Source organism: Aythya ferina (genome assembly GCF_964211825.1).
Source record: "Aythya ferina genome assembly, chromosome: 18".
NCBI classification, from domain to species: Eukaryota; Metazoa; Chordata; class Aves; order Anseriformes; family Anatidae; genus Aythya; species Aythya ferina.
Window position 1 is genome coordinate 5,642,130 of NC_140317.1, and position 21,048 is coordinate 5,663,177.

Below are 21,048 nucleotides of genomic sequence, written 5' to 3' on the forward strand. Positions count from 1 at the left end.
TGGGTCGCTGCCAGGACGCAGGAGTGCATGCGTGCAGGGACGCTGCTGCTGCTTTTCCACAACTCCGCTCTGGAAGATGAGCTCCCCCCAAACCACCCCCTCGCTGCCTGCTCCAGGCAAATCCCCTTCTCTCCTCTCGCCTGCCTCTCCCCGGCTGGCAGCAGCACCCTCTCCACAAACCCATTTCCTCGTCCCTTCCCCGAAAACCCAGGCCAAGAGCCGCAGCCGCCTGGGTTGCCGGCATCATCCCCTGCAGCTCGCCGGGGACTGCAAGGAGATACCCCAGCGGGGAGCGGTGCAGCGCTAGCAGGCAGCTGGAGCCGTGCCACAGGACAAACCCAAAGCTTTCTGCCGCAGGCAGCTCCCGCTACGGCCGTTGTTGTAGCTCAGACTCGGTACCCACGGCGCAGCTTGCATCCAAAAATCAGGGAACCGACAGAAGGGCCAGCGCCGGGGGATCCACAAACTTTTCACTGCGTCACACGCGCGTCCTCGGCTGAAAACCCACCGAAAGCAAGGGGGAAAGGCAGGAAAGCGAAGCGTCCCGCAGGACCTGCGTTAGCAGCCGGCAGTGGGGCGCAGTGCTGCTCCAGACAAAGCCACGGAGCCGAGGCAGAGCCGAGCACGAGCCCGTCCCCGTTCCCCCTTCCCAGCCCTGCCGAGCCCCACGGCTGGACCCGCACAGCTGGACCCACACAGCTGGGATTGCACAGCTGGAAGCTCCGGGGGGCTGCAGGGGATGGGATGGGGACAGGAAGGGCTGTGGGACCCCAATAGGGCTGTGGGACCCCAGGGAGAGCTGTGGGACCCCGATAGGGCTGTAGGGTCCTTGGAGAGGGCTGTGGGACCCCAATAGGACTGTAGGGTCCTGGGGAGGGCTGTGGGATCCTGGTAGGGTTGTGGGACTCCAATAGGGCTGTAGGATCCCGGGGATAGCTGTGGGGCTCCAGTAGGGCTGTGGGGTCCCGGGTAGGGCTGTAAGACCCCAACAGAACTGCATGGTCCCAGTAGGGCTGTGGAACCCCGGGAGGGCTGTGGGGTCCGGGGAAAAACTAAAGGCTCCCTGTAGGGCTGTGGAGTCCCGGCCAAAACCGTAGGACCCCAGGCAAATCTCGGAAGTCCCCCCCGACCACGACGAGTCCAAACCCCTACAAAAACCCCGCTGACCCCCAACTTTTCCCCGTTCCACCCCCTCTAACGCCCCCTCTTCCCCCCCCCCCCAATTCCTTTACCTTCAAAGTCGGAGATGATGCCCTCGAGCTGGGCGTTGACGGCCGGGTCTCCCATCCCTGCCCGCTGCCTCCCGCGGCCGAATGAATGGCGGAGACCGAGCGGCAGCCGCCGCCTCCCCCTCCCCGACCCCCCCCCAAGCCACCCCCAGCCCCGGGCCCGCTGCCACGGCCCGGCCCGGCCCGGCCCGGCCCGCCCCACGCCGCCCACTGGCTGCTCGCACAGCCCGTCAGCACGGCCCGCCCCAAAACTGGGGGGGGCCCGAGGGGTTGTCCCGTAGAGAATGGGGCTGGGGGAGACGGCTTTGGGGGCCTTAGGGGGCTGGGGAAGTGGGGCGGGGGTCTTGGGGTCTCGGGGCTGCCCCACACGCACGCAGCCCCCGTGGGGAGGGGGGGTGCTGGTGGGGTGGGTGAAGGGGGGGGTTGGCTGCTGGAGGTGACTTCGGGGGTCCTGAGTAGGGCTTTGGAGGGCCCTTTGCTGGCCCTAAACTGGGCTTCAGAGGTCCCTTTGCTGGCCCGAAGCAGGGCTCCTCCTGAGGTCCTTTCACTGGCCATAAACAGGAGTCCAGAGGTCCCTTTGCTGGCCCTAAACAGGACTCTGGAGGTCCCTTTGCTGGCCCTAAGCAGGGCACTGCTAGAGGACCCTTCACTGGCCCCCAGCAGGGCTCCTCCCAGGATCCCTTCACTGGCCATAAACAGGACTCCAGATACACCCCTTCGCTGGCCCTAAACAGGGCTCCTCCCGAGGTCCCTCCCAGCCCGCAGTGGCTGCCACCAGCAGTGGCACCCTCACCAAGCCACCCCCAGCTGCTGGGTCACACCAGGGATGCTCTCAAGCACCCCCTAAATCCTTCTTAATCCCACAGCCCTGCAGCTCCCCCAGTCCTCCTCTTTGTTCTCACACCCGAAGCAGGGCGCTAAGTGGCAGCAGGTACCCAGCACTACCGACCCCAGGCCGCCTCCGCAGCTCTGGAAAATCACCACCAACACAACCAGGGAGGCTGGGGGCCTGCTCCGAGCCCCGCAGCACTAAAAACATCTCCCTCTGACCCAAAACACCAAGGCACACGGCAGTTCCAGGCACCGACACGAGCCCCTTCCATGCACATCAGCCCGCTTGCCACGTCTCACCCTCTCTGGGTTTCTGCATCTCTGCTCGTCATCGGATGTTTCTCCCCTCCCACGTCGATTCACATTTTGCCCTCTTGACCCTCTCTTTTTATCCTCCCCACCCCACGCTTTTGTAACCTCATTTAAAAGCGATGATACCCCTGAAAATGCGTCCAGACACATCAACAGGAAAAGCACAATTAATGGGCTTGGATTTTACTCCACCTGGGGCAAACCATAAAGAAACGCTATGCAAAGCAGTGGTACTGCTACCGTACACCACTGCCGAAAGTGCATGCTTCATCACATGTGTCATACTCTTAATTTTACAGCCCTCCCACCTCCAAAGAAGTCTGCAGACACCACAGGCTCTCCAATAGTGTATGTGAACCAGAAAATGAAACCAACAGTGCCAATTTCCCAGACTCAAGAAATTCCATGTTAAAAAAATAATAATAATAATAGGAGAATAGAAGGCCAGGTTTTACATACTGGTAATAGCTTGAGGTTTTAATACACGGAAAGGCATTATTTGAAAACATGAGAACTGTTCAGCCAGCCTTGAGAACGCACCTTTAAAATAGAGGTATGGTATTCTAAGGCAGAGGCAGTGGTTTTCTTCTGCTTTCACAAAGAAAAGTGCTCAGCTCTTTCATTTCTTGCATACTTGGTGATGGCAGGAACCACCATACCACAACAGTGCAGCGAGGAGCACACTTTGCACCTCCGTGCAGTTGCAGATACGGAAACGTAAACACAGCCCTGCTCGATATGCTGTCCATAAAGATATCGGTGCAAATCTCCCCGACAGTCCCACTGCCTGGACCCCTCACCTGCTCCGTATTTCCTAGAAGAGACCGAGAACCAGCCTGGATTCACAGTGGGGGCTGCAGCTCTCTGTGACGGGCTCACATCCACTCGCAGGATGGTGCCTATTGCCCTCTTACACCCGATCCCATGCTGGCTGACCTGCATCACTGGCACTGAATTTCAGATGAAAGTGGGTTTGTTTCTCTCTTGCCAAGTGCTAGCATGCAGGTCACATCCACAGTCCATTCCAAGCGAGTAAAACATAGCTGTCGATATTCAGCCGGAGCTACCAGAGGAGTAAAAGCTGCTTTGTTAGGAGCTGTCGATGACTCCATGGCCGGAGCTGTTACCGACATTGGGCTGTTGTGGAGGCTGTTAAGGATCATCAGTCCCTGCTGCACCCTCATCACAAGGCTCCAGAAAGAGTTTAAAAGGGAAAAATGAACTCATCGAGACAAACTCAAAAGCAATACTGTAAAAAAAAAAAAAAAAAAAAAAAAAAAAAAAAAGATAGGGCCAATGTTAGGAAGGACTGAGCACACTTTAATGTTCAGAGTCTCTCCCCTGTAACCATCACAAGATTCAACATCAGGCCTGCTGCTCGGAGCTTGGTGGCACCCTCTGCACCACATCCCATGGGGAACGTGTGGCACGGTGATGGGGACTGTTTCTGAGGCCCACTGGAGGCAATAAGAGGTAAAATTCCCAAGACGCCACTGAGGAAGCTCAAAGCTTTCCAGCAGAAGAGTTCAGGCAGTTTGGTTTGCTTGCTGTGCCACTCCGCAATCACCCTGGATCTAATATCTGCTGCTAATAAAGGTTTTAGCAAGCCAACAGGCCTGGAGAAGAGCCCCAAGAAGTGTCAAGTAATAACCCGACTATTAGAGTTCATTTTCATTACAACCGGCTGCCAGGAGGGTAAATATTGCACCCATGCGCACCTGAGACACTGAGCTGGGGAGTGGAAGATGGAAAAGCAGCACGACTAATCGCGGGGATATCCAGAGTTCTCACAGTAAATATTTGAAGCAGGGAGGTGTGTAACCAACTCACCCCACAGACCGTAACCCCAGCGCCTGCTACGCGGTGAAGGAGTGGGCTTTCTGGGGGACACAAGCCTGTCCTTCTCTCTCCTGGAGACTTTCATGCACCTTTATCTGATTTAGCCACTGCTAGAGGCTTTGCAAGACTAAAAAAATCACTTCCTCATCCAGCCCACATGTAACAACCAAATAGCACATCATCTGCTTTGCTAGCCACCTCCTGAACCCCAAAGCTTGTGCTGAGCTGAGGTGCCGGGCAGGCAGGCAACCCTGGCAAGAGAGCACGATCCCAATGGGACGGAGCATCCACCTCCCTGCAGCTCCTTCCTGGGGCTCCCCAGCAGCCCCTCGGAAGCACGTGTGGCACTGCTCATCCCAATTTAGCTTCGGCGAGGCCCTGCTTTGCCCTTGCCTGGCAGATGGCAGAGATTAAGGACCCTGAGCCTGCTGCTGACACTCCCACACTCAGCACGTCACCCACCTTCCTCCTGCTAAGTGAATCGGGTCCTGTTCCTTCTGTCCTCCGGGGCAGGTGTTTTCTTTGGCCTCTTAGTCATATATTCAGCTTTGCTGCTCCTTTGTCCCAGCTTTCCACAAGTGTTTGTTGATGGATTTGCTTTTAAAACAGGGTGCAAACACCGTATACTTAGGTTGTGCTCAGTGCAAATCTCTCGTGCTGGCTGCTCCCTTGCTGACACAATCAAGGGCCTCACTCAGGTTTATAAACCATGGGACTCACCTGGAGTTCCCTGCTAGCTGGAACCCCAGAACATCTCACACAGTAACTGCTGCCCCAGACACGATCCCTGTTTACAAACCACCGGCTGCAGGAGGGTTTGAAGTGGCCCTGCTCACCACGCTACAGCTCCTGGTTTCCTCACCAACCCAGACCACCGAGGGCACCGACTGCCCAGCCCTCCTTCTTCCACCGTCACTGCTCTTCAGATGAGCAGCAAGCTTCCTGCAAAGCTGTTTTGCTGGCCTAGAAGTGATTTCCTGTCCCGAAAACACAGCCTGTGAAATCTGCTGATCAGTCACCCAGCTCAAAGTGGCACGATGCCGCGATAGCTGGCAAGAAACCTCAACCCTTGTCCCTGTGGCACCATCCCTGTGCTGCCACTAGTGGATGGAGGGCTATTGTCCTGACTTTTTAAATGTTTTTCTCCAAACTTTTCTTCCACAGCCTCTTTCTCCCAGGCTGGTGAAACCCCAGCAAGGCAGCTGCACTTCCCAGCACAGGTTTTGGTAAAGGCTGTGCCAAATGGGAGGAAAAAAAAATGTCTTTTTTTTTTTGGAGAGGGAAGGCACTGGCATAACAACATCCCTCATCAGGACAGGTGAGGGCAGACAGGGGACTTTCCTATCCACGCACAAACTTTGAGCAGCACTGTACCGTCTGCTCGCAAGCTGCAGGTTTTGGGGCAGATTTTCTTCCTCCCACAAGCCGAGGTTTTTCTGAGCAGCTCTCTTATCATTCTCAAAATCTGCTGCAGTAATGAGCATCAGACTTGGTCAGACGAGGTGGCATGAGTCACTGTGGCTGCATGAATCAAATTACCTAGTTCACAAAAGCCAGTAATTCATCCCCAGCATCTTCCTTTTCCTCCTCCTGTTTTAATTAGAAAACAGAGCTCTTTATAACTGTGGCCGCTTCTAATAAAATGCTTGGAGACTTTCTGACCAAAAGTACCAGGCAGGAGCAGCTAAACACTGTCATTAACTACCTAATGCTTCTTTTGAGAATCCAATATCTTTTCTTGCTGCTGATGGAGGATGAAATGCCCTTCCCAGCCTTTTCAGGTTGGTGTTACGTGTAGGTGGATGCTCTCGTGGCACCAGCCCCCACCACCCACATCCCCACAGCATCATTTCATCCCTAAGCACAGCACAGCGCTGGTAGCAGCTCCTCTCAGACGGGCTGCACCAATGCAGGATAACATCCAGAAACAAAGGCATGACAACCCACACAAGGCAGATGTTGGAGGAGAGGGAATGGCAAGTCACACCTTTCTAACCAAATAAATAAAATTTAAAAAGCTCTTGCAACTGCTTTCCCTTCCACTCGTGTGCTCCCTGCAGCTTCTGAGTTCCTGTGCTTCTGCTCAAAACCATTTTTGTTGCCAATCCCCAGGGATTGAGGTGCAACGATCACCATTTTACAGGTGGGGAAACTGAGGCACACAGCCTCCAGCACTGAGAAATGGGGAGCTGGCGAGTAATAAACTCACAGGAGGAGCTGGCCTGGCTGGGGCGCTCGCTGGGAAGGGCAGCGTGCCTGGCAGGGGACGTGGGGGACACTGGAAGGAAACCCCGACACTGGTTCCCATCGCCTCCGCCCAGGCTTTCATGTCGATGACGCCACGAATCCAGCCCCGCTGATTACACAGGAATTGTCACCAAAAAAAATAGTCCTTCACAAGACTTCAGACCCTTCCTGCTTCCTAAGCAGTGGGAAGTGCAGTGAGGACAGCCATATTTCAGTGCTAGTCACGCTTCCCTTCCTCTGGAAGGAAACTAAGATCATGGGAAAAGCTTAAAAAAAAAAAAAAAAGCAGAACGGGTTTGCTGATTTGAGACTGCTGGACAATTGACTGGTTTACTAGATAAAGGAAACGCAGCCAGATCGCATCCCCTGGTGCCACAAAGCTGTGAAACCACGGCTGCAAAAACAGAGCCTGGGTGCTGCAGACCAAAAAAAAAAAAATAAAAAAAATCTGGATGACTTTGGAGCCTGGAAAACAGAAACAGATGAAATCTGGAAGAGGGACTGAAGGTCAGTACCTAAAGGGCTTTTGGCAAAGTCTTTGCACCCCCCCCGAGCAGAGGGAAGCAGTGGGAAGGACCTCGCTGCACAAGGGGTCCCGGCATGGCCACGAGCCACTGATGCGGTGCAGAGAAAGTGAGGACGCTCCTAAAACGCAGTAAATTAGATACTTTCAGCAGCAAAGCGGAAATCACTAATGCTCTGTCCTGACTCATCCTGCCCACCCAGCACCGGTGAAAGCAGGCAGAAAGGAGGGCTGGGAGGGGAGGGGATGTGACCGCTGGAAACATCGCACGCGGATGCGCCGCAGGGAAGAGGTGTTGCGGGCAAAGATCACCGTCACCAAGGGAACAACAAAAAGAAACCAATCCAAACCCAAACAGGGCCAGGGCATAAATAGGTCGGTAAGAGCTGCGGGCTGGAAATTAGAGGAAGATTTTTAACAGCCAGTAATGGGAGCAATAGCAGGACTTGTACAAAATCAAGGGGGCAAAAAGTGAAACAGTTTTCGAGGTGGGGCACAGCCAGCCCTAGGAAGGAATGAGGCACGGTGCCCATGGCTGCAGGCGTCTGGGGACAGAGATGTCCCCCTGCCACCAGCTGGAGCACAGGGTCCCCAGCACGCTGGTGGAGAGGGCTGGGAGCCTGCAGTGCCTGGGAAGGGAAGGGAAGCGCAGTTCTCTGGTGTTGATTAAGCGGCGGGGGACGCCTGCATGGGAAGGAAATGGGAAGAGGGTCAGGAATCGCATCTGCCTGAGCCTCACGCGGGGAAAACAACCCCAGCCTCTTGGCCTTGCTCTCCTCGTTTATTTTCAGGTTAGTCTTTCTTAAGAAAAGGGGAGGTACAGTGGTTTAAGATCCAAGAAGCAAACCTACTTAATTACTTCAACTATTAAATAAAGTATTAATTATTAACCACTCCATTTTAATATTAAGACCAAAGAGGCATGAAGGCCCGGTTGCGTGACAGCACAGACGTTTTCATGGAAACGAGAGGCTTCAGAAACCTTGCTCACCCCCTGGCGAGTTCAACACACGCATGGCATGGCGAGTTCCCCACTGCTTGCTTGTGGGGTGCCCCTGGCTCCAGAAGGATTCAGGGTTCCTGCTCCCAGAGGTAGAGAAGCGCCCCCAGCCATTTCCACCATACATGCACTACAGTGGGTGCAAGGTAAAAAGGGGGAGGCAAGCATCAGCCTCATATTGAACCCCTCAGAAACAGGCTTCTCCATTTCTGAAAGCTTCCCAGCAGTCCCTAATTCGGGAAAATTTGCAGGAAGGGGTGAGCGGGCAGAGCCGCGTGCACGCACTCGGCTGCAGACCCGTGTCCCATGCTTTTGTAGCCACCGCCGCTTTCTGCTGCCTGCTCGCGACCTTTCCGACCCCAAACTTTCCAGTCATAAATACCCCAGCGAATGGCAGGAAACTTGCTTTTCTGATACTTCTCCCCTGCTTCTCAGTGAGCCGTGTCCGGCAGCTCGCTCTCCCTGTGCCAGCCCCTGGCCGGCTCTCCCGGCTCCTCCGAGATATTTCAGGCACGCAGCAAGATCTGCCGCAGCACAAAGACCCTAAAAACTCACGGCCAAGGCTCAGGAAGCAACGCGAGCCGCGGATCAGGCCTCAGGGGCAGCTGCGCCTCCCGCGTTCCCTTGGTACCATCAAAGATTTTATTATTATTATTATTCTTTCTTGACGAAAAGCAGCTTGATAAGAACAATTCCCACACCGGCCGCAGCCCCACGCCCACTCGGCTTCCTCCGCGCAGCAGGGACAAAGCGCCGGGAGCTCGGCGCACGGCGCTGAGATGGGGAAGGAAGCGAGGGCAGGAGGAGAGGAACGAGGGAAAAAACTTTTCCCTCTTTTTTTCGTTTTCTTTGAAAATGGTGGTGGAGCTGCCACCGGTCCCTCTGAGAGCACGAGGCCCTGTCAGACCCCACAGTGAGGATGCTGAGGCACGGATCCACGCAGCGCTGAGCACCACCAGTGGCTCTCCTGTTCCCATGACTCCAGCAGGGAGGGATGGGAAGAGGCACAAGGACACAGGGACGGGAAGGGGGCACAAGGACACAGGCAGCACTGCCCAAACCCACTGCAGCAAGCCCACGCACACGGCAGGGCCTTTGCCTTCAGCTCCCTCTCTCAATTCACCACAAACGCTACCAGACCTACCCGAGTTATCACCAAGATAACCCCCCCCCCAGCCAGACCCCGGGATAATTGCACTGGCTCCAGGGCCCCAGCAGAGCCACGGGCTGCACGTGTGAGGGAAATCCCCCAAAAGCATCCAGGGCTGGACTGCAGCAACTCTCCTGCTGGGAAAGCAGCGCAGGGCAAAGGGGACCACAAAGGGCCCCTCTCGCCAGGCTCCCCCCAGCCCCCAGCCCCCAGCACACCGCTTCTGCCTCCCCGACCTCTGTGACACCAGGTGCTGAAATTGCACAGTCAATTAAAGAGCAAACTATTGATCCAAACACAAGGTTTGAGGAGAATTTCCTTTTAGCCCTGTCTCCCTTTCACATGTTCAGCCACTTGTGCTTGCCCCCACCTCTCATGCACACAGCTGTGCCCACGGGCTCCCTGGCACAGAGCACTTTTTTTTTTTTTTCTTTTTCCTAAGATTAAGCCATTATCACATGATGGACTCGATGATGTTGGCACAGCCTCTTTCGCCAGGGGATGGGGTCAGCACCGAGGCTCAGGCAGGGCAGGGCACCTCGGGCTTCCTCCCACCTCTGGTGCTCCTTTCCACGAGCCCCCCTTGGCAGGAGCCGCAGCTGGCACACGCGGGTGGGAGACGCCGGGGATTTCAGCCTCCACAAACAAACGAGGATCCAAAATCAGTTCAGAGATCTGCTGCAAGCTGGCCAAAAGCAGCGTTTTGCCTTGCAGAGTTTGCCCTAGATGGAAAGGGGCCCGGGAGCGTGCTGGGGGCTGAGCACCAGCTCTGGAGCGAGGCGGCACCGAGCCAGCCCAGAGCAGCGCGAGAGGAGCAGGGGGCTCCAGCTCTGCCCAGAGCACTGTGGAGGGGGTGGAGAAAATCCCCATGGGCAATGCTTGCCAGCAAAGAGGGAGAGTAAAAATCTGGGGAGGTCCTGGAGCTGGGAGAGGTTTGGAGCAGTGTGTCACCAGCTGGACACACGCACCTGGGCAGGATGGAGGATCCAGCCTGGCGTGGGGCTGGCCGCGGGTTTTCAGCTTGCATTTGGCACCACGAGGCGCTGTCACAAGCTGATCTCTGCCCCCACGCAGAGGAAAAGGCTCCGGCCATCAGCTGCGAGCCAAAACCCCTCCCTGGGCAGGCGTACAAAAAGCTCAGGCATCGTGCTGCAGGCCCCAGGACGCCTACCTCTGCTGCTTTTGTTTGTAAATGAAGATCACAGCCTCAAAATTTCCTGAACGAGCCGAGCTTGGCCCGCTCCCTTGTAGTGACAACCCAGGGCTGCTTTATCTCCACCTGCACACAGCCCGCGCTCTGCTCACACCCATGACCCCTGCAGCCAAGCCCAGCAGGGAAGAGGCCAAACACCACCTCCGATGAGCTGTGGCCACCGCCATCACACCCAAAATGAATCAGAGCAGCCCGCAACACGAAGTCCGCACGGTGCCTGCACACTGCATCGCTTCCACAAGCTCCAGCCTCCCACGAACTCGGCCTCGCCACGCTCGTTTGTTGTTCGCTCATTTTAATTTGCACCGCTGGCACCTGTCATAGCCCAGGCGTTCCACCAGCAGAATCGAAGTGCTGTTCTTCAGGAGAAGTTCAGACGAGGGAGAAACCAAACGTGAAGTGTTTTTATGTGCAAAGGAAGGATGGGAGGAAGGAGCTGCCTGCATTAAGCATCAGCCCTGTTCGGCAGGGACTGTCAGTGTCTGTAAGCTCAAGGGTGCTGTTCCTCCCAGACGAGGAATCACGGGGCCGACCGATACAGCTGGCATTTATGTTAACGCACGGGAGTAATCTGCCAGACCTGAGCTCTGTCTCTACATACCTTCCTCCTCCCCCTCCTCCAGAAAAATCCCCGCACCCCGCAGTACTCCAATTTGGCTGGTTTAACGACCAGACAACATTCCTCGGAGTCGAATAAAACTGCCCTGCTGCCTGGATCCTGCGCCCGGGTCAGCGCTGAGCCCTCCTCGGCAGGAACACGAGCCTCCAAGCATCAGCAACACCTCCCACACGGGTCCTCCATCACCCACAGCTGCGCCCAGGGCTCGGCGCGGCTGCCGCCGGCTCTCCATTCAGAGCTGCACATCTCCTGCCAGGGGCACCTCGCGTCCAAAGTCTGCAGCTACGGCCCCGCCGCTGCCAGCAGTTTCCAAACCAGACTTCTCCACAATGCCTGCTTACAAGTCAGGAGCACGGTGCCTGCCAGCTGGAGGGCTGACAGGGCCCTCGCACAGCACAGAGCAGCGCTCAGGGCGCAGAGCAGCCCGGGGCAGCTCAGACAAAGGGTCCTGACCCGCTGCAGCAGCAGGGCCGGGCTGTGCCCATCCTCACGTTGCCTGCACTAACCCCCAAAGGCTGGGGCAGCTCGGCGAGGGATGCAGAGGTACTGCCAGGGGCACGTTCACATGCAACTCCAGCAAAACAGGTGCCATGGAAGCAGCTCGCGGCTGGGCTGCACATAAAGCAGACAATTACCGGGAGAAAAGAGCACCCAGTTGTTCCCCTGCCAGCCTGCAGATGGATTTAAGGCACACGGGAATTGGACCTCCGGGCCAGGCACTGCTTTGGCCAAACGCCGCCTCCTTCACTGGCCGCCGGGAGAGCCCCTGGCAGCACAGTAAAAGAAGTATTTAGCAAACTCGCTTGAGAAATCTTGAGGATGATGAGCTATTTTGCAGCCAAGCTTCACATAAACATGTTGATAATGATGTTAGCATCAGCGCTGGTGATGAGCACGGCTGCACGGCAACAGCAACTCTCTGTCCGCTTCAAGAAAGCCTCTTTCTTGCAAGGCACATGTTGAATCCAAGATCTGCGTCTGCTGCCAGCCACATTCATACCAAAATCTGCTCACCTCATATATCTTCTATACATCCCCAGACTGAGGTAAAGGGGTAGCAGAATTGCAATTTTCTCACTGCTTTTGGTGCTGTTGTAGAGGACACAGCTGCACCCTGCTGCCACCCTGGGTGCAGAGGCCAGGGGACATCCCAGCACCTGAAGCCAACGTCACCTCTTGCTCGCCGAAGCCCTGCTGCACACTGGGCACCTCGTGGGGAAAGGCCAGCCCAAAGCTACCCTGCAGACAAGGAACGGCCTCACCAACAGCCCCATGCTGCTCAGGAGCTGAGATACAAACACACCAGCCCAACCTGCTGGGAGCAACGCGTGGTTTGGGACATGTGGCTTTGAGCCCCATGGGTGCAGTCACAGAATAAAGCCTGCACGCTCATCCCCGGCGGATCAACCTTGGCACAGCCATCCCACTGAGTCACAGCACTCAGCAGCCTTGCTGCCTGCTCGAGAAAACTCGGGCTTGATCACCTCCTCGCTGCAGCCAGCGGCTGATCCGCTGCCAGCCCCGAGCCGAGCAGCCCTGTGCTGCCTGCAGTTGGCTGCACAAATGCATGAGAAGCTGCCACAGACACCAAAGGCTCGTCCTAGCAGAGGAGACCAACTCCTGTTGAAGCACCTGAAGACATTTCATTAAGTTCAAAGCAGCAGCCATCCCTCCTCAGTTATTGCTACCACCCTACACCACTCAGACGCGCTGACCGGTTACAACCTGCCATGATTCTCATGGTCATTCCCGTGCAATAATTAACGTTTTATTAAAACTCTGGAGCGAGCACTCCACAGCGTAATGAAAACTTGTGCCTTCCACAGCAAAGAGCCGGGATCAGTGCACAGTACAAGCCCTGCAAAGTCTTCCCCATCCGCTTGGAAGGCACAAAAGCGTGGGAGTTGAACAAGGATCAGTATTATCCACTAAACCACAGGATGAGCTTGCAGGAACTGGCAGGCTGGATTGCTTCCAGTAGCTAAAGAAGGCAAATAGTCCAGCCCAGCTCTCTCATGCCAGATATGCCGAGTATCTATGGTCTTAAGAATGCGACGACAACCCATCCCCATCCTGAGAACCAGACAGCTCCTTCAGCACACCCCTCGCAGTGCATCTGCTCAGAGGCAGGGCAGCGCTAACAAACTTAATTTTCCTGAATTAGGCATTTAAAAGGCAGATTGAACGCAGCGCTTTCCTTCTATGTCTAACAGTCTTCTGGCTCACAGGGAAAAGAGCTGGCAAAACTCAAGGAAGGCTGGCAAGGAACGAAGTGAAATAAAACCCCGTCTTGTAAGGAGACAGCAATGGGAGCAGGCACAAGCCCTGCGCAGAGGCACGGCCAGGGGGTTGCCGGGAAGGTCTCAGGGGAGGTGGAAGGGGCACGGCGCTCACGCTGTGGTTAAGCAGCAGGATGGTTTAGCCAGGGGTGAACCGGGCTTCTTCCAGGGAAAACGTCCCAAGCCAACCATGGTTAGAGGTGTTCCACACCAGCTGGGGCTTCCTGCAGAGCTTCTGCTCCCCAAATGGGGACCTTTTTGCAGCTCCCTCGTTACCGCTCCTGATCTTTTACAAGACAGTAACTCTATCTTTCAGCCATATCTGAGGACTGGATGCCTTTTTCCTATCACAAGGACTCCCCCATTGCACACCAGTCACCCCAGGATGAATTTCCTGCCCCAGCAGTCAGACCTGTTAGGCATTTGCAGGGTGTGCTTGGTCGGCATTTCCCTTTGGGGCCTCTCCTGGGGGAACCACACACACCGGCAGGTCCCCTAGGAACAGCCATGGTGTCACTCCGGAGCAGAGGGCCGCAGTCACATTTTGAGTACAACAAAATCTCCAAGTCTGGCAATGAGAAAGCCCCACAACGCGTTATCTCTGCTTTTGCTTCCTTTCCCTTCCAACCTTCACACCCAGAGCTGGGAGCTCCTCGCAGCCAAGCCTGCGCACAGCGAGCGCTTTCTCATCATGAGAGCCAAGAGGAGCCCCCGTGGATTACCCCCCGGGGCTCCATTTGTCATCAAAAAGCAGCGTGTCAGAAATCGCTAGAAGGGCAAGGGGCTGTTATTCACGGCCCAGATTTATTGTCACCCTCCTTCCCCAGGGCCCCTGGAAACACGTGCCAGATCTCAGTGTCTGGCTTCAAGGCAGAGCCACGAAATCAGCTCCAAGCCCGCGTGCTGCTCCTCTGCTGCCCCGCTCCACCCAGCCCCGAGAAGCTCCCAGAGGTGTGGCATCCTCCCCGGCCTGCCAGCGCGGAGATAAACACAACTCCTACGCTTTCACGGAGAGGAAAACCTGATGGTGGTGCCTTTGGTGCCGCAGATGTGCGGGTCAAGCTCCTGCAGCATCCTGAACTGGTGGAAAGTTGCATCTGCAACAGGGGTTTAGGGAGGCGCGGGAGTTGTCAACAGAAATAAGAGGCATGGGACTTCAGGCGGAGCCACACAAGGAAGCCAAAACTCCTGGGGATGAACTTTGCTGTGCCTGTTGGCCTGATCCTCCTGCTATGCCTGAACCTACAAGACAATTGTGCATCCCCAGGTACTCCTGAGGAGCATGGATGCTGCACAGCTTGGCTTTCTTGGCACCTTTCCTGCTGGATTTCTGTAGGTCTGGACTGTCATAGAACCATAGCATGGTTTGGGTTGGAAGGAACCTTAAAGACCACCTCGTTCCAACTCCCCTGCCTTGGGCACGGGCACTTCCCACCAGCCCAGGCTGCCCCCAGCCCCATCCAGCCTGGCCTCAGGCACCACCACGGATGGGGCACCCACAGCTTCTCGGGGCAGCCTGGTGCCTCACCACCCTCTTGAGGAAAGAATTTCTTCCCAATGTGTAACCTGCTCCTACACCCCCTAGTTTAAAGCTGTTACCCCTTGCCCTGTCACCGTACTCCCTGACAGAGTCCCTCCCCAGCTGTCCTGTAGCCCCATTTAGGCACTTGAAGGCCACTCTAAGGTCTCCCTGGAGCCTTCCCTTCTCCAGGCTGAACAACATCAACCTTCTCAGCCTTTCTTTGTAGGAGAGATGCTTCAGCCCTCTGAGCATCCTCGCGGCCTCCTCTAGTCCCACTCCCACAGGTCCCTGTCCTTGTGCTGGGTGTCCCAGAGCTGAACTCAGGGCTCCGGGGGGGGCCCCATGAGAGCGGAGTAGAGGGGACAATCCCCTCCTACCTCCTCCGTGTCACACACTCGGTGACTTCTGGCATCACGAGCCCACATTTCCAGAGGGACACCTCCATCCAAGCACCAAACCACGTTTTGGGCACCCTGCCTACACACGCTCCGTTTTCAGCTCCCAGCACTTCTCCAGCAGCAGCAGGCACTGGGCCGAGCTGCAGCCACCGCCGGAGCTGAGCACCCACCTCCTCCCTCCCTCGGCGCTGCCCAAGGCTCTCCAGCAGCTCCGTGTCCTGCATGGGACAGTCGGCAAGCTGCAGATCGCACGTCCCAGCCCCATCCATAAAGCAGAGCTGTTTACATAACCCCAGGGAAACGCCGAGCGCAGCAGAATTGCCAGGGAAGACGCTTTCAGCTGCTGGAGTCGGCAGAGCTGTGAGCCCACATCAGCCGAGAGCCTGTCTTTAACTCTTAACATTAAAAGGACAACTTCCTATTCAGCAGAAAAAAGCAAAGTCCTCACAACACAAGATCCTCCTGTTCACACCAGATGCAGCTGATGAGCAGGGTGTTAAATCCAGTGGGCCACTTCCAGTGCTTCCTGAGAGATCAGCTCCCCGCCGAGCAAATTCTGCGTCTCTGGTGGAAAACAGGAGGGCCTTTCTCTTCTGTTTTGTGTGTTTTTTTTTTTTTTTTTTTTTTTTCCCAATGCTTTCTTTTCCAAGCCAGGAAAATGATTGAAAACCAGACCGGCTTTATTGTTTAAATCCATGCAGTACAAACGGAGAGGGTCACGAAGGGGACATATTTGATGGGTTAAGTGATGGACCAGACATGCTAACTCAAAAATTCTTCTATCCACACATGAGCTTCACGACAACGTAACAGATATTGGCAATCCTAGACAGTAATTTGCTTTTCCAAAGATGAGAAAAATACTTGCCCGTCCAAGAGGACGTGAAGAAGTACGTCAGGGAGCTGTGAGCTAAGACCCAAAGCAGCCAGAGGGAAAGGTGTGACGGTCACCGGGAGCTGAGGACCCAAGGGATGTCCGCACGAGCACAGGGTTTCACAAGTACAATGAGTGCCTGTACTGCTTTACCTGTGATATTCCTATAGTCTGAAAATATAGTAATAAATCTTTCCAGTAGCAACATCTCATCTCTCTCTCTTTTTTTTTTTTTTTTTTTTTTTTTCCCCAACTAGACGAAGATGCTAAACCTTTATTTGTTAGGACACACAGCTTCACCAGTGCAGGGAGGCTTCCTGTGGGGGGATGGAATTTTGGATTGTGCTCTGCAAAGAGGCAGGTTTGGATTAATTCCTGTCCCACTGATTAAAGCACCCCACTGCCAACTGCAGCAGAGGACTGTGGGCTCCGCGGGGATGTGGTGCCTCCAAGCCTCTCGCGTGATCCTCGCCCTTCTCACAAGTGTTGCCGCACTCTGTGTGTCCTGCAGACACTGCTGACTTGCACAGTTTAATGTAATTACTCTTACATTATTACAATATTACGCTATTACAAACAGGGAAGGAAGCGTGAGAGAGTTCCATTACTCCAAGAGCTTCTCCCAGGTGGCCAGAGGCAAGCGAGGGCACAGCCCTGCTGCTGCCGGTCCTGCTGAGCCCCCAGCTCCTCCTGCATGCAGCTCACAAAGTGACAGAGGCAGAGAAACGACCTGAACTCCAACTCAAAACTAAGTGAACTCCTGCTCAAGTTCAGGCAAATTCTGCCCCCTAAAGCTATCCTTCATTTACACTGCTGTGCCCTAAGGATTTTAAGCCAGAAGCAGCAAAATTTGACAGTAAAAGCTTACACTTCAGCTGCATTTGTATGTCAACAGCTAGCGCTTTTTATTTCATGGGAAAATCTGTCAGCCAGAACGTCCTGAGCACAGCCAAGGTGCCTTTGAACGGGACTTCTGACACAGGACCGGATTTCCCATTATTTGTGTTGTGCAATGTTCACCGCTTGCTGTTGTCAGGGCACAGAGGGGCTCGGGCCAGCAGCGGGGCACTAGCAGCCAGCTAGGGAAGGCTCAGCCTTGCACAAAAAGAGTTTGACAAGGAAAAGGAATAAATAACTTGCTTGGTTTGGATGTAGCAGTGCTGCACAAGGAGCCTTCTCAATGCAGAAAAGCAGGGCTGGGCTGTCTGGGTGCTGCTCAGGCTCCCAGAGGAGTCTAAGCTGGTAACCAGCAGCAGAACAAACCTCCCAAACCCCTGGCCCTGCCCACTGAGCCAGGAGCACTGCTTCTGGCAGAGCTCGGGGAGCTGTGCAGCCTGAGCTTTGCCAGCGGTGGAGCTGAGTCTGGGGCTGCGCTGGCCCCCAGGGAGGAAACGCCGCACGCAGCGAGGAGGGGGAGGAAGGCACCGAGCCAAAACCAGGGAGAGCTCAAAGTCCCTGCTCCTGCAGAGCACTCCTGGTGCTCCTCTTTCTGCCTCTCACAGCTGTTTTTTTCCCAAACGCTCCATCTTCTCTTCCTGCAGGTCAGAGCGGGCTGCAGCGCTCCCAGCCGTGCAGTTCCCTCTCCCCCTTCCAGCCCCCACCACCAAAAACTCCCCACCGCCCGCCCTTGCGTATCCCCTTCCTCCGCCCCCCCCCCGTGTCCCCTGCACATCTGGCTGTCAGCTCCTTGCCTTTGTACAGAGCAAGATTAGGTTTCCTCTCCAGCTGCAGGCGAAGGGCCCCGTTTCGGAGCTGCCTCCAGCACTGTCGGGGCTAGCGGGGAAGTTTCCCCTTCTCTAAAACATGGCCGCAGCCCCTCAGTGGGGACGTGGCCTGCTTTGTGCAGCAGTGGCACAGCCTCAGCAGCTGCCCTGGACCTGCACGTGGCTGCCAGCTCAGGGAGCAGCAATATAAACGAGCACAAGACACCAGAGGTGGGTCTTACCCCATTTTGGGGCTGACTGGGAGATAAAAGGCCGGTTTTGGCAACCCAGCTTCAGGACAGCCCCAGGTGCACGGGTGTATCTCACCGATGCCGTGACCTACCTCTTGCTGTCTCATTTTGGAGAAAGGCTGGGAGCAGACATCCAAGCCAAGCACCCGAGCCAACCTGGGGCATTGCTGGAGATCCAGCCACACCACCTACACTCTCAGAGCACAACCAGTGAGCAGCCCCAGTACAGAGCCCTGTGCTACCAGTAACACCAGTCCGATAGAAAAAAACTGATGGGTGAAGGGCAAAGCGATGGCAGAGCACAACCCGCACTCAGCAGGGCACTCCAGGGGTGTCCCGAGGGGCAAAGAGCCAGAAGAGAGGACTCCAGGAGCTGCTTTTCCCTACAGCACTCACCCCTTGCTGCACAGGGGAGTGGAGAGGGAAGGGTTTCCTGGTCTGTGGCCAACACTGCTGCTCCTCTGGTGGAGGATATTGCCTTCCCCAGGGTGTGTTTCATTTGAGAGCACGAGACACACAATTAATTTCCATAGCTCACTTTCCCTCTCCACCCACTGGGAATTTTTAAAGTTTTCTGGAAAAAAAAAAAAAAAAAACAACCTACCCTACACACAAGGAACTCCTCTCCAACCACGGCACTTTCCAGGAGGGCCCCTTCCCCGGAGAGCAGGGGGTCAGCAAGCGCCTCTCAGGTAGCCAGAGCTGGGTCTGACCAGTTCTCCACTCAAAGTGTTAGAAATGTGAGAGGGGAATGAAATGGTAAATATTTCAGGTGCTGAAGAGCCCCTGCTTCCCAGCCTAGCAGTTCTCTGCTTTGTCTCTACCTAAATAAAAAAATAAGCCGCTAAACTCTTAAACACAAGCCCTCCTTGTGAGCATTTCTACATGCCTCACTTGCTCCAAGTCCTACAGACCTCACAGAGGTGAGAGAAGCCACAGGCAAAAGAAAAGCAAGAGAGCAAAACCGCTAAACCCTTTATGGTCAGCGGAAGACGACTCAGGGTGACAAATGGTGGGCAATGGCACGTCGTACCAGGACAACATCATCTTCCCCTAGCAGAGAGGGGGCGGCACTGACAGGCCAGCTGCAGGCAGCAGGGGAGGCTGAGCAGGTTTACGTCCCCTCCTGTCTGCCTGGTGAAGGCAGGAGAGCCTCACGGTTCTTGCTGATGAGCAGAGCAGAGCAGAGCCATGATCCCAAGTCTGGTGCTGCTCCAGCTGGGAACAAGGCACTGGCCGGTGATTTTGTACCACTCAGCACCGAAGTCCCCCTGGAGGAAGCTCTGCCTGCACCTCCCCTGCCTGTGATGACCGACAGATGGACATCACAGCCCGGGAATAAATCCCCTACTCCTGCTCTTTGGCCCATGCTCCCCAGCACAGATGAAAGATGGGTCCGGTGAGATCCATTCACGTCTCCAGCCTGACGTGCAGCTACTCGCGAGCCCCACAGCTCAGATCAGCAGCAGGAGTTGCCTCTACCCCATAGGGAGCCTCAGCCCTGCCCTGCACGGGGGTGCCGGCATTTCAAACAGGTCAAATTCCCAGCTTTATCACGACAAATCCCTCCCAGCTGCCTGGCAGGGCATCCTGAATTGCCTGTCTATGAAAAGCGGAAAGCATCTACCTCATTTTCCATATAGGAAGTTAGAGCACATGTGTTAAATGATTTACATAAGGATGCGGAGTAATTTAGTGGAGGAGCAGGAAAAGGACTCCAAAATTCCTGCTTCTAATTGCCACAAGATCACTCCCTCCTGGTACAGTTTAAATCCTGACTCACTGCTAAATAAAAGCTGTGCCAAAATCTGATCAGCTTAGGAGAGGGGAACCCAGATGCTTTCAGCAACGCGGTGAAAAAACACCCATCTATTTTTATCAAATAAAGTGCCTCCGTATACACACACAAAGGACTTCCCTCTGCTGCAATCCTCAACAATCATTTATCTTTTTCCAGAGGCGGAATGTAGTCCCGTGCCTACTTCTGGAAGCAAAATCCAAAGCAGACAGTGTGGGACGTTGCAGCAGCAGCAGGCGCAGCAGCAGGCTCACGCCGCCCCCTCCCGGCCTGGGTGGCCACAGGCCCAGCTGCATGCCCCAGGCCACCACTGCCTTGCACCCATCGTCACCCACCCAAGCTGCACAACCCCAGCTCTCCCGGCCCCTCCGAGCAGGGAATGGGTCGCTGGGAACAAAGGAGCTGTGCCAGAGGAGATCCGAGGTGCAAGTGTCTGTGGAGGGGGACACCCACCCTTAGCCTGCTGGCAAGCAGTGACTGGTGCTGCTGGGATGCAGCTGCCGACGGGCTCGCTGGAAGCACTGAATGACCCATACTGGGGTCTCACAGTCCAGGGTCAGCAGCCACCTGAGCCCCTCAGAGGCACCCAGGTGGTTCAAGGAAGCCCACCGAGATGTTTCTGTGGGCACCCCCACTGCATGCATGCTAAAAAGCAGCAGTGAGTTCCCGGAGAGCACTATTTACGGAGCGTAGCTTTGCAAAGACCGGCTGAAGCTGTTAAAATGGCCTCCCCTCTCCTTTACAGGCAGCGTAGTCAAGGACATGGGTCTCTGGGCAGGGAGCCTGATGCAGACACTTGGGGCAGCTCACCCCATCGCTGTACGTGGTGTCAGGACCTTGTTTCGGGGGGCACCCAGCAGTCAGCACCCAAAGGCTGACCAGTTTTGTGCAAATTGTCCCAGTAACATCAGGAACAGCCAATTGGCACAAAACTCTCCCACAAAGCAGATCACTCCATGGGCTGGCCAGCAAGGGGTGCTTCAGCAGCAGGTGCAGGTACAGAGCTGCACGTACATTCAGACCCTTCCCCTCATCTCACAGCCCAAAGCCCCAGCGAACACCTCAGACGCTGAGTGGGGGGAGCCCGTGGCTTGCTGGAGTCCACATAAACCAGGGGCACAGGGACAAAATCTGGGACACAGGCAGTGAGCACTGGGTGCTGGTACTGCCATGAAGCTCCACACACCACCGCTGCCCTCACCAGCCCAAGGGAGCACAGAAATGGGTTCTCAGCACCAGGGCTAAGAACTCAAAACACAC

The 21,048-nt window shown here is 55.5% G+C and overlaps 1 protein-coding gene and 1 long non-coding RNA gene across 7 annotated transcripts in view; both read right to left on the reverse strand.

The window, feature by feature from the left end:
- SEPTIN9 (septin 9) overlaps nt 1–21,048 on the reverse strand; it is a 139,164-nt gene that overhangs the window by 55,036 nt on the left and 63,080 nt on the right. The window contains exon 1 of one of the 6 annotated variants that reach the window (XM_084492536.1): nt 1,233–1,346. The exons of the other annotated variants lie outside the window; for them this stretch is intronic. Within the exon in view, the coding sequence (XP_084348662.1) occupies nt 1,233–1,287 (55 nt within the window). The 5' untranslated portion in view covers nt 1,288–1,346. Of the gene's footprint in view, nt 1–1,232; nt 1,347–21,048 lie in introns of those variants that run through there. 6 annotated transcript variants of the gene reach the window in all.
- On the reverse strand, nt 2,837–4,981 carry LOC311420691. Its single transcript, XR_014684485.1, has 3 exons — nt 4,932–4,981; nt 4,674–4,808; nt 2,837–3,621 (listed from the first exon to the last, which is right to left on the reverse strand). It is a non-coding gene; the product is annotated as an uncharacterized lncRNA (long non-coding RNA).